Source organism: Anopheles coluzzii, chromosome 2 (assembly GCF_943734685.1).
Source record: "Anopheles coluzzii chromosome 2, AcolN3, whole genome shotgun sequence".
Lineage (NCBI taxonomy): Eukaryota > Metazoa > Arthropoda > Insecta > Diptera > Culicidae > Anopheles > Anopheles coluzzii.
In genome coordinates, this window is record NC_064670.1 from 67,192,938 (window position 1) to 67,210,319 (window position 17,382).

Genomic DNA, 17,382 nt, shown 5'->3' on the forward strand with positions numbered 1-17,382 from the left:
ACGAATAAGATAGGAAAGAGAGAACGAGAACGAAATGTGCTACGCCGCATATCGCAATGAAACAAAAGAGTGATAACAATGGCACGAGAAACAGTCCCTCTCATCGCTCTCTTGCCATGCGCTACGTCCTCACTCAAAAACTGTGACGTCAGGCCGGCGGTCAAAGTGTTAACATCCAGCTAAAAGGTTGTTTGTGCGTTGTTACTTGATTCTTATCATCGTTTTCATGAAAAAAGCATGAACGTAGGCATCGGGTTGATCTACTTCACTGATCAGGCTAAAAACGTAATTGTTAACGGCTTAAAGAATTTTACACCTTGAATATGCCATATCTACACTTTATGTGGCTATGTCTTAAGCTTATCCTCTAGCAACTTCACCTCAAACTGTTGTACTCATTACAATTTTGAATATAATAATTTTCTTTTTAGTATTATTATTCTTCTAAAAATTCTTATTTATTAAAGGCCTGCTTACACCATTCACGGGCGAGGCGTGGTGATTGATTGGAGTAGAAATGTTGTTGTCAGCGCTATAGTGTTTGTGTTTTAAAATAATTCCCATTTGATTTTGTTTACTACATTTCTACAACAGCAAAATTGATCATCCTGCTTCAGTAAAGTTTTTTACTGAAACGGTTCAGTAATAAAATGTTTTACTGATTTTCAGCTTAAATGTCATGTTATTACTGATTTTCAGTAAAAAAAAATACTGAATGCATTTCAGTAATCACAAGTCATAGATCACAAGTAATCTCTGCGCATCAATAGAAAACACAGTTTAAAAGAAATATTTCGTCATTTTTTAATCGCTACCAACTACTGAAAATCAGTAATATGAGAATGGCTTAACTGCGATTTCAGTAAACGAGCTGTCATTTTTTTGAGCACCGGACATAACTGAATGATTCAGTAGACATTATTTTTACTGAAAGGATTACTGAAACATTAACTTAAAAAAAATCAGTAAAAAAAATATTTTGTGTAAAAATATGTATCAAATATTTTCGTTTAAATACAGGTCCCAAGCGCTTTCATATACAGGAATTGAGCTTTTCCCGTTGTTTCCCCCCCTGACATACCCACGAACGGTGTGTTTGTTTCTACGCGATGCGTTATTCTCTGTTGTTGTTGTTGCCTTTAACGCTGTTACCGCACCCGCTGCGCAAAGCGATCGAAAACTTCTCCAACTCAAACTGCAAACATATTTCACAGCCCATAGCTGTGAAATATTTCGCATTCAAAATTGTTGCAAATTTATAAATGATATATTTCAAAATTTTCAATGCTGAAATTTTTGGATTGAAATATTTCTTCGATCGGAATCCAAGCGTTTTCCCTGACATTTCTGCTCGCTTTTTCGATCGCTTTTGACGGAAAGCGATCGAAAATCCGAGCTACAAAACTGCTCGATTTTGTCGTGCGGGGCAAGAGCTTGAAGCAAGAAGCGTTTCACACCATCACCGTCTCACCCAAACATTGGTGTTGTGATGCGTTTATTTGTACCCCCGCCCCTATGTTCTTCTTACCCGTACCGCGCACCCCATACATTCTGACTTAGAATTAAAAGCAAAGCGAAATGGTGTAACTGAATTTGGAAAAGATGAGTGATGGATGTTTCATTACGATTCAGCACATATGTTAACACAAAATTAACAAAACCTTGAACTAAAGTTTAATGAAAAAAATAAAGGTTTCTGGCATCGGTATAATTATATAAAAAATAATTATATTAACAACATATATAATTGTATAATTATATTATATGTAAAAAATAATTATATTAACAACATATATAATTGTATAATTATATTATATTATATGTATAATTATATTAACAACATACATATATACATATATATTTATGTTATGTTATATATACGTTGTCCATATAGTTATGGTAAGCGGTAATATATTTATTCAAATATACATTTATGTACATGTTACTTTTTTTTTGAATATTTTTTAACATGTTTTTAAAACAAACTTACATGTTTATATTAAAAAAAAACATTATCTTGAAGAATTGAAAAATGAACAGAGTAAATTGTCTGTTTCACTTAATAACACTCATATAGGGATAAAAAAAATGTATTAATTAATTACACACGTGCATGTACATGCTTACCGTTACTAGTTACATTACCGTTGTACGTGTATGTAATAAAATACATTTTTATCATTATTATGTTTATAATTATTTTTCTGATTATTAAATAAACACTTATTATTTTAATTTAAACCGCTTTGAAAATAGCAATATATATAATACAATTAGAACTCGCCAATTGCATTTATATCATATGTCTACAAAAAAAGATAGATTTTGTTTATTAAAAAGACATTTTTTATGAAACACGACTAATGTCTGCGTATTTTGTCATGTTTATTATTTTATACAATGTGGATTAACTGACTTATTCTCATATTTATATGAACAACTCGGATTTTTTTGTATTCAATTGAAAAAGCAGACTTGCAATTGACGAGGTTTGAATGTATTTCGCTTCGTCACATGACAGCTCGCATATCTGTCAAGTTAGAAACGTAAACAAACACGGACAATCGCCCGTAAAGATTGTGTGCAGAATAATCGTGAAATTTTATGTGAAAACTCGAGAAAAGGTAAGTGTTCTGTGCATATTTCAGTAAATAAACTATCTTTTAATGCTTGAACACATTATTCCACAGGAAAAACATAATTTCATCCCGAAATTTGGCAACATTCGTCCGAGTATGGTTGAGCAGCTGTGTGTGTGTATGCCGACGGAATACGACGCCGGTAAGATGAAATGTTTTACTTTTTAAATCACAATGAATTGTAAAAATAATGCAGATTTAATGATATTGATCTTTGTTACAGTTTCTACAACAATCACTAAAGCCGGCTGTGATCGTGATCGGCACATTCTCAACTGGACCAACACACCGGTCGTTGTGTATCTTCAAGCAAACCAACGTTGCCATACACCACAAAATAGCATGGAAAGGAAAGTATTATAAAATAATATCACATATGAAAGCATTCTAATCTTTCCTTGTTATTTTTCCACTGCAAACAGGACATTGGATCACCGTATCGACAAGTGGTTTTTATGTGCAAGTGTTGTTAAGAAGTGTGTTGTACGGTGTATTACGTGTTTTACTTTATTTGTATCGCTTTGCAAGTGGTACAATTAGTGCGTTTAATCGTTGTAATACAGCTAACATAAGATTTACCCGAGCATTAGAAGCGGCAACAATACATGTGCCTGACGCAGAGACAACAACGCCGTCGGCATCCGTTGATACCATCCAAAGTGATGGTTGAAATCGCATTTAAACGTGTAAAACCATGTATTGGGGCATGTAAGTATTGAATAATAGTTAAATAAAATACATTTTATCGTTGTACTGGACAATGTGCATCGAAATTTAAAAAAGTGTGTGTGTTTTTCTTTACATCCGAATACAGAACCCACAACGCTATACTGTGGTTCGAGCACTCGCTAAGTAACGCTTGAGCTTTGAGCTTTCATTGAGCTTACATAGAATGTTACACGCTACCTGCTCACTAAGGACTGCTATCGAGCAGTGTTATGAGCAGGTAGCGAGCAGTAACGCTTCCATACAAAAATCGCGAAACGTAACGCTCCAATGCTATTTGGGGTATTCCGTTTGAAAGGTTTTCATTTTCCGCCAGGTTCCGCCCTTTCCGTTTGAAATTCGTAGGCTGAAATTTCAGCCTGTCAGCTGTTTGCATTGTATAGCAGTTTTCAAGCAGCTATCTAAGTCGGTATAATATACAGGTGGGCTTATCCCAAGGAGTATGAATTTAGAAGGCTGATTTTTATCGCTTCTGCTTCTGAATGAAGATTTTAAGAGTGTTTTGAGTATTCGTCAAGCCTCCAGAAAGCTCGTTGGAGCAAAAATTTTCACTCGTTCTGTCAAAAAGTGATATTCAAATTTGGTCTAAAAAAATGCTATGAGACCACCTGGACTACATACACTTTGATTCCAGATTTCACCACCTGGTCTCTTTAATGCACCTTGGGATAAATGTAAACAAACTCGTGTTTTCGAGCAGGTACTCGAATGTAATTCTAGCTTTTAGGCGAAAATTTTCTAGACTGAAAATCGCAGTTTTTTGTGTGGTTTTGTATAAAGTGTTTACATGATTTCAGCCTCCAACTGTCAAACTCCATACAAAAAACTGACAAGAATTGTGAAGGTCCCCATTGTTGCAAACTGTAATAAGGTTCCAACGGACTGTCAGTCAGCCAAGGCGATGTTTCGTGCGCGCGAAAAGAGATAAAAAGGCAAGAAACCACGTAAACAGGGCAATAGCAAGAAAATATCAAAGAGTTAATAAGCGATAAATGGGAATAAAAATAAACTAATTTTTGGTGCACCTGTAGTGCCAACCTAATAAATTCAATTAGTTCACTTTTTTCCGAGTTAGAGCGGCAGTTTCTAACATTCCAAAAATTAGTTTAGAAACATTTCTATCTATTTCTTCGTGTTTTCGAGCAGGTACTCGAATGTAATTCTAGCTTTTAGGCGAAAATTTTCTAGACTGAAAATCGCTGTTTTTTGTGTGGTTTTGTATAAAGTGTTTACATGATTTCAGCCTCCAACTGTCAAACTCCATACAAAAAACTGACAAGAATTGTGAAGGTCCCCATTGTTGCAAACTGTAATAAGGTTCCAACGGACTGTCAGCCAAGGCGATGTTTCGTGCGCGCGAAAAGAGATAAAAAGGCAAGAAACCACGTAAACAGGGCAATAGCAAGAAAATATCAAAGAGTTAATAAGCGATAAATGGGAATAAAAATAAGCTAATTTTTGGTGCACCTGTAGTGCCAACCTAATAAATTCATTTAGTTCACTTTTTTCCGAGTTAGAGCGGCAGTTTCTAACATTCCAAAAATTAGTTTAGAAACATTTCTATCTATTTCTTCTTTGGCTCAACAACCGATGTCGGTCAAGGCCTGCCTGTACCCACTTGTGGGCTTGGCTTTCAGTGACTAATTGATTCCCCTCCATAGCACGATAGTCAGTCCTACGTATGGCGGCGCGGTCTATTTGGGGATTGAACCCATGTAGGGCATGTTGTTAAGTCGTACGAGTTGACGACTGTACTACGAGACCGGCTTAAACATTAACACATTAACATAAACATTTCTATACTCGGCACTATATCGCGAAACAAATATTCACTGTGGTAACGATAGGAAAGGAGCGTGAAGTTAAAAGGTGCTACAAGAATCACGAGGTTCAATAGTGAAAAGAAAATGGATTTCGTGCAGTATTTTCACCGTGTGGAACGAGAACCAGCATCAAGGTCGATAAGAAGACAGACTGCGGAGCGCAACGGTGTTCAAGTGTTTAACCACAACGCGTGAAGCTGATAGAGGATTTCCGTTTGAGGCGGGCACAAGCAGGTGCGTCACGGGCTATGACGCGATACCACAAATGCAGGTGCGGGACCAACAAGCGGCAGATTCGATGGCTGAATCTCCAATTTCATCAGTAGCTATTGGCAACGTATGTGAGACCTTTCACCAAGACTTTCCATGTCAAAACTATCGGGAATTAGTGTTCCAGAAAACGTATGCAGAAGCGCTGAGATTTGTAAAAGCCAAGATCGAACGCAGGTTTCTCGAAATCAAAAGAGAGCAACGGCATCAACGAATAATGGAACTTGAGCACGAGCTTCGCGGATTATGCGATACGAATGAGTCCGGGAGTGACGAAAAGCGGTGCTGGGCAACAAGTGATTCGGGAGCATCGAATATTAAGTCACCGGGAGACGAGCATTTCACAACGCAAGAATCGCAGAGGCACAGCGGCACAATTATTATTGGCGCACCGCAATGCCAAGTTCCAACCAAGCATTTGATTCCAAGTTCCAAGGGTAATGACCTACAACACAATAATGGCGCAAGATTGACGCATTTCGATGGCGAACGCTCTCGATGGCAAACGAGCAAAACTCTTGCGACAAGCCATACACGCACGACAAACAAACAAACTTAGCTGGAACGGCTACTAAAACTACCTCACAAACAACACTGCACACGAACACTAATCCAAATGAAAACCTTATCGGGTCATATCACCATTTACGGCTGCATCCTGATGGGTTGAATGAAGAAATCAGCACTGTAAAGGCTTTCTTTGAAAGACGAATATTGATTGCGGTCCAGAATAGAGAAACTGAGCAACAACATGCAGTATCTAAAATAGAAGAATGCAACTCCGAAACAGTTTCAGAGCGGTTATCATTAACAATGCCTGATGGAAACTGTAAACGAAGTAGCCGCGTGTAATCGAAGTAGTCTTTAATAGATTTGGGAACGATCGTTTCATTACAAGTTAGTCGCAAATAAACCATTGACGAGAACGGTCGCATAAAAGAGAAACTTGTTAAAATAAAAAACTTCCAAAGTATTTCAAAGAACAGAGTTCCTTTAGGTTATGGGCTCCTCTGTAAAGGAAGGGCTGGCCGAGAACCATATAAAAAAAATCAAGAATTGGCCTTTATCTCATTGGATAACGACACTTGTGGTTCTGAAAATCGAGATGTAAAATTCCCTTTTCATGAACAGCGGGACAATGACCGTTTTCAGCAAGAGGGGGAAATGGTCGGAAAAGATAATGCTGCCAACGGTTTGCAAGTGCATCAAAAGTTAGTCGATATTGAAGAGAATAATGAGGAATATTTTGAAATATTAAGCGATAAAGGAATATGTGAAAAAGAAAATGGCGAAAGGGAAGAACCGATAACTTCAAAACTCAGCGCAAACGTAAGTCATTATAATTGTGAAATTAGGAAGAAAGCTATCAAAGGTGAATCGTTAACATCAAGGCCTGATATTAAAGTAGCATTTCTTCATGGAAAACTGCCTGAAGCTCCTCCTGGTTTGTTGAGGCAATTCTTGGGCTTGTTACAGGATGTTGGATTGAAAGTAATGACATTGATTCGAACCCTTCCGAAGTTACATACCAATAAGGCATTAGAAGCTGGTTGATTGAAAGTCTTGAGGAAGAAACTTGGGATGAACGATCGAGAGGGGGTGTAAACGAAGTAGCCGCGTGTAATCGAAGTAGTCTTTAATAGATTTGGGAACGATCGTTTCATTACAAGTTAGTCGCAAATAAACCATTGACGAGAACGGTCGCATAAAAGAGAAACTTGTTAAAATAAAAAACTTCCAAAGTATTTTAAAGAACAGAGTTCCTTTAGAAACAGTGCGGGAGTCTCACTCGCGACCAATACGTGTTATATACGACCGATACGATGGGATGAGAGGGATAAATGTATCTCTCATGCGACAGGAAAGGATGATTCTATCCCGCAGGCCGGATGGATTGGTGAGATGAAGTGTTCGGTGTTGGCGAAAAGGGATCCGATCTTTGTCATGATTTCGGCACTAAACGGATCGGGCCGCGAGTTAACGTCGGACTGTTTCGTACAAGAAGCAAAGTAGTGTGGTGGTATGTACGGCTGAAACACAAATCATTTTTAATCAATCAGTCATTTTCAGCTGCGAAGGTAAACAAAAGATCGTCGGGGTTCTTCCATCCGATGACCGAAGCGTTACGTGAACCAAAGGTGACGACGACAGCCGTAGATCGAGAAGTTCTGATAACAAGACTCAACGAGATGATTGACCTCTCATGTGTGCCATCCGTAAGCAGTCTTTGCCGATCGGTCCTTTACGAAAACAACAGAGGGATGAAATACAGGTGTACGCAATATTCCGTAAGCGCTGGTGACTAGATACACTGCATAAACATTATTCAATCAACACATGTAGTGTTCGGCCGCATGTATTAGTTAATTTTATACGCAACTAGAACCAACTCACTATTTTAGCTAACTTTCTTATTAAGCAAAACATCTTAGTCTGCAAACCACGTTTATTTAGCGGAAGCCAAGCAAACAATAACAGTCAAGATAGGAGTGAAACAACGGTTAAATTGGTTTAGATCACTTGTAAGAAATATCTCTTTCTTACAACTTACCTATGTCGCACTGGGAGGGGGAATGTTGGAAACTGTTATAAGGTTCCAACGGACTGTCAGTCAAGGCGATGTTTTGTGCGCGCGAAAAGAGATAAAAAGACAAGGAAACCACGTAAACAGGGCAATAGCAAGAAAATATCAAAGAGTTAATAAGCGATAAAAGAGAATAAAAATAAACTAATTTTTTGGTCCACCTGTAGTGCCAACCTAATAAATTCATTTTGTTCACTTTTTTCCGAGTTAGAGCGGCAGTTTCTAACAGGTATCAATCAAGTCACTGTAGAAAAGTGACGGATGTGTTAGTAAGTAGAAAAGTTTTTATGCGCTTCATTTTTCATGTGTTTTTTATTAATTTTTTTTTTCATTTATGTCCACAACGATCGGTTTTGTCGATGCAAAAAATCATTTTTCAGCATTTTTAATATTACACAAAAAAATAATTTTTGTAGCAGCCGTGTCGACCTGGACTAGCCGTGGCAGTTGCGCTGCCACCGGTCACCGTCACATGTGCCTCCATATATCCTAGCTTGGGTACACGGGCTAGATCCAACCCCTTGGGTGGATGGTGGCATATGGCGAACCAGGTGGGGGGTGGGTTCCCTGGGAAACTGGGTGCCTGAACGTCGAGGGGGGCAACCCGACGTTAAATAAAACGGCCACGTGGGCGCAGGGCCAGTCACCCAGTCTCATGAATATTAAGACTACGGAAAGCAACAGGAAATTACGAAACGGACCTAACGATACCGACCCTACGCAATGCCCCTGGACAACGATCAAAATGGGCTCATGCAACGTACGCACTCTTAGCAAAGCCGGAGCCTTGAAACAACTTGATGACGCCCTAGCCACACTGAGCATGGACCTCGTAGCTCTACAAGAGAATCGGTGGCTAGGGAACGGTGTGCACAACAGGCGAGGTAAGCAATGCTACGACATTTACTACAGCTGCCACGACCGCCACCGCGTGCTCGGAACGGGTTTCGCCGTAGGTCCCCGGCTGAAATCCGTAATAATAGATTTCATGGCTATAAACGATAGGCTATGCACCCTGCGCATGCAAGCCAAATTCTTTAAAATAAGCCTCAAAAACGTTCACGCCCCTACCGAAGAGAAAGATGAAGAGGAAAACGACCTGTTTTACGGCCGCCTCGCTAGAACTATAGTTGCGTGCCCCAGGCATGACGTCATAATCATCCTAGGAGACTTCAATGCAAAAGTCGGTAGGGAGCCAATGTATCGCCAATAAGCTGCCGACGACAGTCGAGCCTGTTAAACGTCAGAACTTATCGAGGAGCCAATATCGATTCCGATCACTACTTGGTTGGCTTAGTGATACGTTGTAGAATCGCCCGCCCCCGCGCCAATGGGGGCGGAGAAAACACGCAGCCTCGGCTCAACACGGACTCTCTAAGGGACATTACTGTCCAACAGGAATTCAAAGCCGCTTTAGACGAGTCTCTACTACCAGAAAACAGATATGAAACTACGAGCGAGAGGTGGAACGCTCTAAAAACAAAAATAATAAACTGTGCAAGAAATATACTCCCACCACGTCGTGGCAACACCAAATCTGGCTGGTTCGACGATGAATGCAGACAAGTGACCGAACGTAAGAATACTGCATACCGAGCAATGCAGCAACGGCATAGAACGCGGGCATGCGCAGAGGAATATTCACGGCTCAGACGCGAAGAGAAACGAGTTCACCGCTCCAAGAAGCATGCTTCGGAAGAGCAAAACATGCGGGAACTCGAGCAAACCAGAGAGGCGTACGGACCGACACGAAAGTTTTACCAAGCGATAGCAGGTCACCGAAACAACGTTGTACCTAAGGTAACCTGCTGTCGCAACAAGGATGGAGATCTGGTTAGTAACCAGTCAGAGGTCCTCTCGCGGTGGGCTCAGTATTTTGATGAATTACTCAACGACCAGTTAAACGAACAGCTAGAAGCACCACTAGCAGATAGTGTCATGCTACTGCCACCTAGCATAGAAGAAACACGAAAGGCTATCCGTCGGCTGAAAAATAACAAGGCACCCAGAACCGACGGAATTGCAGCTGAACTGGTCAAGAATGGAGGTGCACGACTAGAAAACGAGATTCATCAAATTGTTACTGAGGTGTGGGATAGCGAATCGATGCCTTGTGATTGGAATCGGCATCATCTACCCCGTATACAAGAAGGGAGACAGGTTGGACTGCAACAACTACAGGGGTATTACGGTGTTGAATACTGCCTATAAAATATTCTCCCTGATCCTTCAGGATCGCCTTGTCCCGCACGTCGAAGAGATAGTAGGAAACTATCAAAGAGGATTCCGAAACGGAAAATCAACCACTGATCAGATCTTCACCATGCGGCAGATCTTGGAGAAGATGGCTGAATACAGAAACGACACATACCATCTCTTCATAGACTTCAAAGCCGCATACGATAGCATAGCCAGGGTAAAACTGTACGACGCTATGAGCTCATTTGGAATCCCGGCCAAACTGATAAGGCTAGTTAGAATGACTATGACCAACGTCACATGCCAGGTGAGGGTGGATGGAAAACTCTCAGGACCTTTTGCTACCACCAAGGGTCTGCGCCAGGGGGACGGGCTTGCCTGTCTCCTATTCAACTTGGCGCTAGAGAGGGCCATCCGCGACTCGGGGGTGGAGACTACGGGAACCATCTTCTATAAGTCAACCCAGATCCTGGCATACGCTGATGATATAGACATCATTGGTCTGCGGCTCTTCTATGTAGCAGAAGCCTACCAAGGGATTGAGCAGGCGGCAGAGAACCTCGGATTGCAGATAAACGAGGCAAAGACCAAACTGATGGTGGCAACATCAGCGGACCTACCAATAAATAATCCGAATCTACGTAGGCGTGATGTACAGATAGGTGAACGCACTTTTGAAGTCGTCCCACAATTCACCTATCTTGGGTCAAAGGTCAGCAGCGACAACAGTATGGAAGTTGAGTTGCGCGCAAGGATGCTGGCTGCCAACCGGTCATTCTACAGCCTGAAAAAGCAGTTCACCTCAAAGAACCTGTCGCGACGGACGAAGCTGGGACTATATAGTACCTATATAGTACCAGTACTCACATACGCCTCTGAGACATGGACACTGTCCAAATTTGACGAAACCCTCTTAGCCGCCTTCGAGAGGAAGATGCTCAGAAGGATACTTGGCCCCGTATGTGTGGAAGGACAATGGAGGAGCCGCTATAATGACGAGCTATACGAGATGTACGGCGACCTCACTGTCGTACAGCGTATTAAGCTCGCCAGGCTCCGGTGAGCTGGCCATGTTGTACGCATGGAAACGGACGACCCAGCCCGTAAAGTCTTTTTAGGCCGTCCACAAGGACAGAGGAGGCGTGGTAGGCCCAAATTGAGGTGGCAAGATGGCGTGGAGGCGTCCGCCATTAAGGCCGGGATAACGGACTGGCAGACGAAGGCGCGAGACCGTGAGCGGTTTCGGACACTCCTGAGGCAGGCCAAGACTGCAAAGCGGTTGTAGCGCCGGATAAGTAAGTAAGTAATAGGACAACTGTAGCTAAGTCTCATCACTTTTACTCAAAGATAATACAAATATTAAAAATATACATACACAACTTAGGTGGATGCTATTACAAGCTCCTAACGTCTAGTTCTCATTTCTAAAGACATGAATAAAGGCATTTAAATAATTAGATAGAGTAGGTACATTGAAATAAAGTAGTTCCCAAATTCTTAATGAAAAGCTGCTAACGTTATTTGTCCTTGAAGGTTAAAATTTTAAATCTGTTGTTTAAAAAAATAGGGATTACACATTTTCGTATGCATTAAAATCACACAATATTCATCCAATACTTTTCGAAGTCCTGTACTGTCTTCAGAAGGGGTAATACAAATAAAAAGCTGATGTTTTCGGTTTTACAACTATCCGAAAAAATCAGAATTAGTAGCACTTGTTTCAACGACAGCTACAAACAAAGTATTTACTTCATATGTAAAGTTAAACTCTGTCTTTGTTTTAATGCGTGTAGCTACTGATATTGAACTGGTTAACGAATCTGATGAATACAGCTCATTATACAAAATTTCCTTCTGGATGCATTTTCATTTCATTTCATTTATTAATCCAATATCCGCCATCCAGGCTAAATAAAACAGACTTAAAACTACAGTGAACCCTCTCTTATTTGAGAGGCGATGGGACTGTCGAATAAGAGGGGTTTTTAAATTACAGAGGTGGAAAGTGAATGAAAGGTCCATCCAAACAAGAAAGAGACAGAACATTTAGTATGCAGCCTTAACTGTTGCTATAGGAAACTGCGAACCGGATTGCCAATTTGAGCATACATCATTCAATAACCATGGCAACACCATACACAAATAAGAGGGACACAGATTTCAGAGGTTTTCCAAATTAGAGGAACAAAAATGTACTGGAAATCAAGGGACTGTGCAAAATGTTTAAATAAAAGAGGTTTTTCAAATTGGAGAGGTGTCAAATAAGAGAGGGTTCACTGTAATTAAACGCTAACACATAAACAAAATAATTCATGAAAAACTAAGCCTAACTAAACTAGTCTTGACCTAGCAAAACAATAAAAGAAAAAAAACATAGGTAGAGCGTAGATGCTATCATAAACTTAATAAAAAAAGAGAGTAAATGAAAACAAAGAAGAATAATTAAAGAAAATTAGAAGAATAAATACGGTTACGGAAAGAGTTAAGAGAGGAGTCGAAATCAAAGAGATAGTAAAAGTGGTTAAACAACCTGAAACAGGATAGAAGAGGATCATTGAAAGTATAAAGAGTATGACGTGTTTCAATTGACAGAGGATCACGTGGACGAAGAGAACGAGAGGGAACATACAGCGAGATGGACGAGAGTAAATCAGGAGCATCAGTAGCAAAAAGTAATAAGCCACCAATAAAACATGCCTGAAACACTTGGCGGCGGAAACTTAAAGAGTGAAGATTGAATAACTGCAAACGCGTTTCATAGGGAGGTAGTGAGGCAGCACCGAACAAACGACGAAAAGCAATTCTGGTAAAGAGGCGCTGAATGCTTTCAATTCTCGAACAGCCATCAATAGTAGGAGGATTCCAGATGATACTAGCATATTCAAGAATAGGCCTTACCAAAGCACAATAAAGATTTCTTTGGAAGCTTTGATCTCTAAAAATAGAGGTAAAACGTAAAATAAACCCAAGGGTTCGATTAGCTTTTAGTAGAACCTCATCAAGGTGCAGTTTAAAGTTAAGACGACGAATCATTGTAATCATGGTATTTGTACTCCTCGTATTGCATATTCTTCTATTTTTAATTAAAACGAGACATCAATTTTATCCCGAGTGAAACCGGGTAAATCAGCTAGTTATTACATATAATGAAGCAAACTATAACCAAATACCCTTTGGTCCTACCCCAGATCATAAACGTATATAAGGAAAATAACTGTAAAATCATAGGCATAACAAGAAAACACTATGAATGCACCAGCATCTATTGGCGTTTTGGGAGAAGAAACTCCCAAAAGTCATGACAAACTTAATATAAGGATAGAGGGGATTATGCTACAATCAATAACTAACCTTTCCGTAACCGTAACTCTTTCCGTAACCGTATTTATTCTTTTAATTTTCTATAATTATTCTTGTTAGTTTTCATTTACTCTCTTTTTTCATTAAGTTTATGATAGCATCTACGCTCTACCTATGTTTTTTTTTCTTTTATTGTTTTGCTAGGTCAAGACTAGTTTAGTTAGGCTTAGTTTTTCATGAATTATTTTGTTTATGTGTTAGCGATTGATTAGTTTTAAGTCTGTTTTATTTAGCCTGGATGGCGGATATTGGATTAATAAATGAAATGAAATGAAAATGCATCCAGAAGGAAATTTTGTATAATGAGCTGTATTCATCAGATTCGTTAACCAGTTCAATATCAGTAGCTACACGCATTAAAACAAAGACAGAGTTTAACTTTACATATGAAGTAAATACTTTGTTTGTAGCTGTCGTTGAAACAAGTGCTACTAATTCTGATTTTTTCGGATAGTTGTAAAACCAAAAACATCAGCTTTTTATTTGTATTACTCCTTCTGAAGACAGTACAGTGCTTCGAAAAGTATTGGATGAATGTGATGTTAATGCATAGGAAAATGTGTAATCCCTGTTTTAAACAACAAATTTAAGATTTTAACCTTCAAGGACAAATAACGTTAGCAGCTTTTCATTAAGAATTTGGGAACTACTTTATTTCAATGTACCTACTCTATCTAATTATTTAAATGCCTTTATTCATGTCTTTAGAAATGAGAACTAGACGTTAGGAGCTTGTAATAGCATCCACCTAAGTTGATATATTTAATTTGCAAATAAGTAGATTATTGTAATCAACAGATAACTTCTATCAAGCTCGAAAACCAATCTCGTGCAGTGGAGCACCGTTCATATGGGTACCTTTTATCCAGCTCTTCATTTATCCATGCCGTTGAAAAGTGACAGTTCAATACAAAGGTGACTTTGAGTGCTGAAAAGGATATTTGAAAAAAGGTTGTAAGAGCATATTGTCAGAACAAAAATCGCTCTGCATCATATTCTCTTCAAATATTCTTCACATTTCACATACTCTACTAAACATTTCAAATATTCTCTTTGGCAAAGCATGAAGTTAATAAAAACTGCCTACACTTTACCAAAACATTAAACAATTTAAAAAAAACAGGAATTTGTGATTAAATATATAATTAGACTCATTATCCGTATTTTTCGGGTATCCAGACGAGGTCCGATTAGCCCGAAAAAAAGATGCTCCACTGTATATATATATAGATTTAAAACTGCTAGTCATTCAATAGCCCGGCTGCCATGATTACTAACTGCCTTTTTGTAGATTTTGCGTATCATTTTTTATCTTCATCAAGCTACAATTTGCGCTGTTAGAACTGTTTGCAGAGTTGTTGTGTTTTATTTTTTTACGAGGCTTTTTAGCATTCGCCTCTCGTAATTTACAATTCGGAAACTACTATTTGAGATAAAAAAATGAATTAAAAGTCCAAGATGAAAAAAAAATACAAGAGTTCTAATGGTAATGGTGAAAGGTGAAAATGTTTGTTAATTCTAATGCTTTTTTCATTTAAATTATGTTTTTATAAATATTTTTATCTTTATATTTATTCCTACACTTGTTTGTAGATATTAGTGTCCTTTAAAAAATTCAAAAGTTTTTCAATTTCATTGTAATTGTTGGAAAGTATAATATCCAAGTGCTCTCCAAGTCTGTGTCTCTTTCATTCTGCGGAATATCCAAAACAAATAATTAAAATGTGTTCCACCATTGTATCACATGCACAAAATGGGCAGATTAACGGTGATTCCTTTTTAAGTTTGTACGTATGTGTAAGTCGGGTGTGTCCAACTCTCAACCTTGTTAACACTCTTTGATCGCTGTGATTTAGTGGATAGTTCCATGGAGCGGTAGTTTTTTTTTTTTTTTTTAAGTTGGTAATGGGTGATTTGTTCCAAATGTTTTGCCAGCTTTGATTTATCAATACTTTCCACCACCAGGATGCATCACTTCTAGAGATAGTTCCATCTACACGATTTTTGATCATCCTACCTTCATTCGCAAGACGGTCAGCTACTTCGTTTCCTGCGATTCCTTTATGTCCTGGTATCCAACAGAATTCGATTGACCTGTCGTTTGATAGTGATTCGATAGTTTGTATGTAAGGGTTTCGTAAGGAACCTTTCTCTAATGTTTTCAGAACACTAGCGCTATCTGTGAAAATAACGTTAGGTCTGTCATTTACGGTCGCTTCTTCAGTTGCTATCATAATAGCAATAGCCTCTGCAGAGAATATTGATGTATTCTCCGGAAGCTTAATACTACAGCGAGCATTTGGCGATGTTATGCCACAGCCCGCAGAACTGTTGTAGACCGAGCCATCAGTATAAATATTATCATATATTTTATATTTGTTGGCGATGAGCATTTGATAGTTTTGTACTATTTGTTGTTCGTGATTGCTTAGTTTTTGCAATGTCCAGTCGATTGTTGGGATTTTGTCGTACCAAGGTCTAGTTGAACAGCTTGTGAGTTTAGCTATGTTGGGCATGCTGTGACCTGTTAGTTGTTTTGACACCTTGTTGGCTCTATCTACAAAAGAATTTGCTTCGATTCCTTTTTCAATGAGTCTGCCAGCTAGGTTTACTATTTTAAGGACTAAAACATGATCGAGCGGTAATTGTCTACCTTCACAAAGTACTGCGGTGTTTGGGCTAGTGATAAAAGCTCCTGTATTTTTTTTTCAGAGTAGAGTGGTACGTTGGGACTAGCCTGCAGCCAAAGTTGGCATCGCCCATAGTAATGAATTCAATGCCGTACAATAATTTTGGAACAAACCAACTGTTAAAAATAGTGAGAAGTGTGCGTCTTGCCGATCTGTTATTTCCACAACCTAACATATGAAGAATATTTAATCTGCTTTTGATCATTTTTTTAACGTAGTGAAAGTGTTGCCGAAATTTTAACCTTGAGTCAATGATAACTCCTATAATTTTGACTGCTCTTGCATTTTTAATTATATCTGATTTGATTTTTATAGGTTTAAGTGTCCTTTTGTGTGAGTTATTGCATATATGTAGAATTTTACTTTTTTGTTGATAGATCATGACCTGTCAAGCAACACCAATGATGAAGTTTATTGAGTGCGTTTTGTAGTTTGGTTCTATTTCTTGTTTCTGATTTGTCTGAAGTAATTAGTATAATGTCATCAGGATAAATGAATGTGTCTATATTAGTAGGCATCGTTCGTAATAAAGACTCCATGCTTATTAGAAAAAGCGTAGATGATAATATAGCACCTTGAGGGACACCGTTCTCCAAACCTTGATGTTAGAGGTATATGATCCAATCAGTACATTACACGTCCGGTCTCTTAGGAAACTTTTTATAAAGCGCGTTAGACTTCCTCCAAATCCCCATTTCTTCAATTGCTCAAGGATCGCCGGACGCCAGGTACGATCGAAGGCCTTTGATAGGTCAACTACTGCACAATCAGTGTAATAATGTTTATTTTTGGCCTCAGTGAGAACGTTTTCTAAACAAGCAAAATAAGTCTTAGCACCACGGCCGATTCTGTAAGCGTGCTATTTGTCACTCAACAGATTTCTGCTCTCTAGTTCCTGAATTAGTCGTCGATTGACTAAACGTTCCAGGACTTTACTCATACAACACAGCAAGGAGATGGGGCGATAACTATCTACACTTAATCTGTCTTTTTCTGCCTTTGGAAATGGGACGATCAGACTAGTTTTCCAATTATTTGGAATTTCACCTGTCCTCCATATGTTGTTATATTTTTGTAGAAGGCAGTGTAAT

At 38.9% G+C, this 17,382-nt stretch overlaps 1 protein-coding gene across 4 annotated transcripts in view; it reads right to left on the bottom strand.

Annotated features, from left to right (window-relative positions):
• The window catches only part of LOC120949645 (U4/U6 small nuclear ribonucleoprotein Prp3), a 29,354-nt gene that overhangs the window by 2,245 nt on the left and 9,727 nt on the right, over positions 1-17,382 (bottom strand). Inside the window, exon 3 of one of the 4 annotated variants that reach the window (XM_040367072.2) lies at positions 14,460-14,529. The exons of 2 other annotated variants lie outside the window; for them this stretch is intronic. In XM_040367072.2, coding sequence (XP_040223006.2) covers positions 14,460-14,529 — 70 coding nt within the window. Of the gene's footprint in view, positions 1-8,009; positions 8,063-14,459; positions 14,530-17,382 lie in introns of all 4 variants that reach the window. One more of the 4 variants, XM_049610951.1, reaches the window with a different exon arrangement.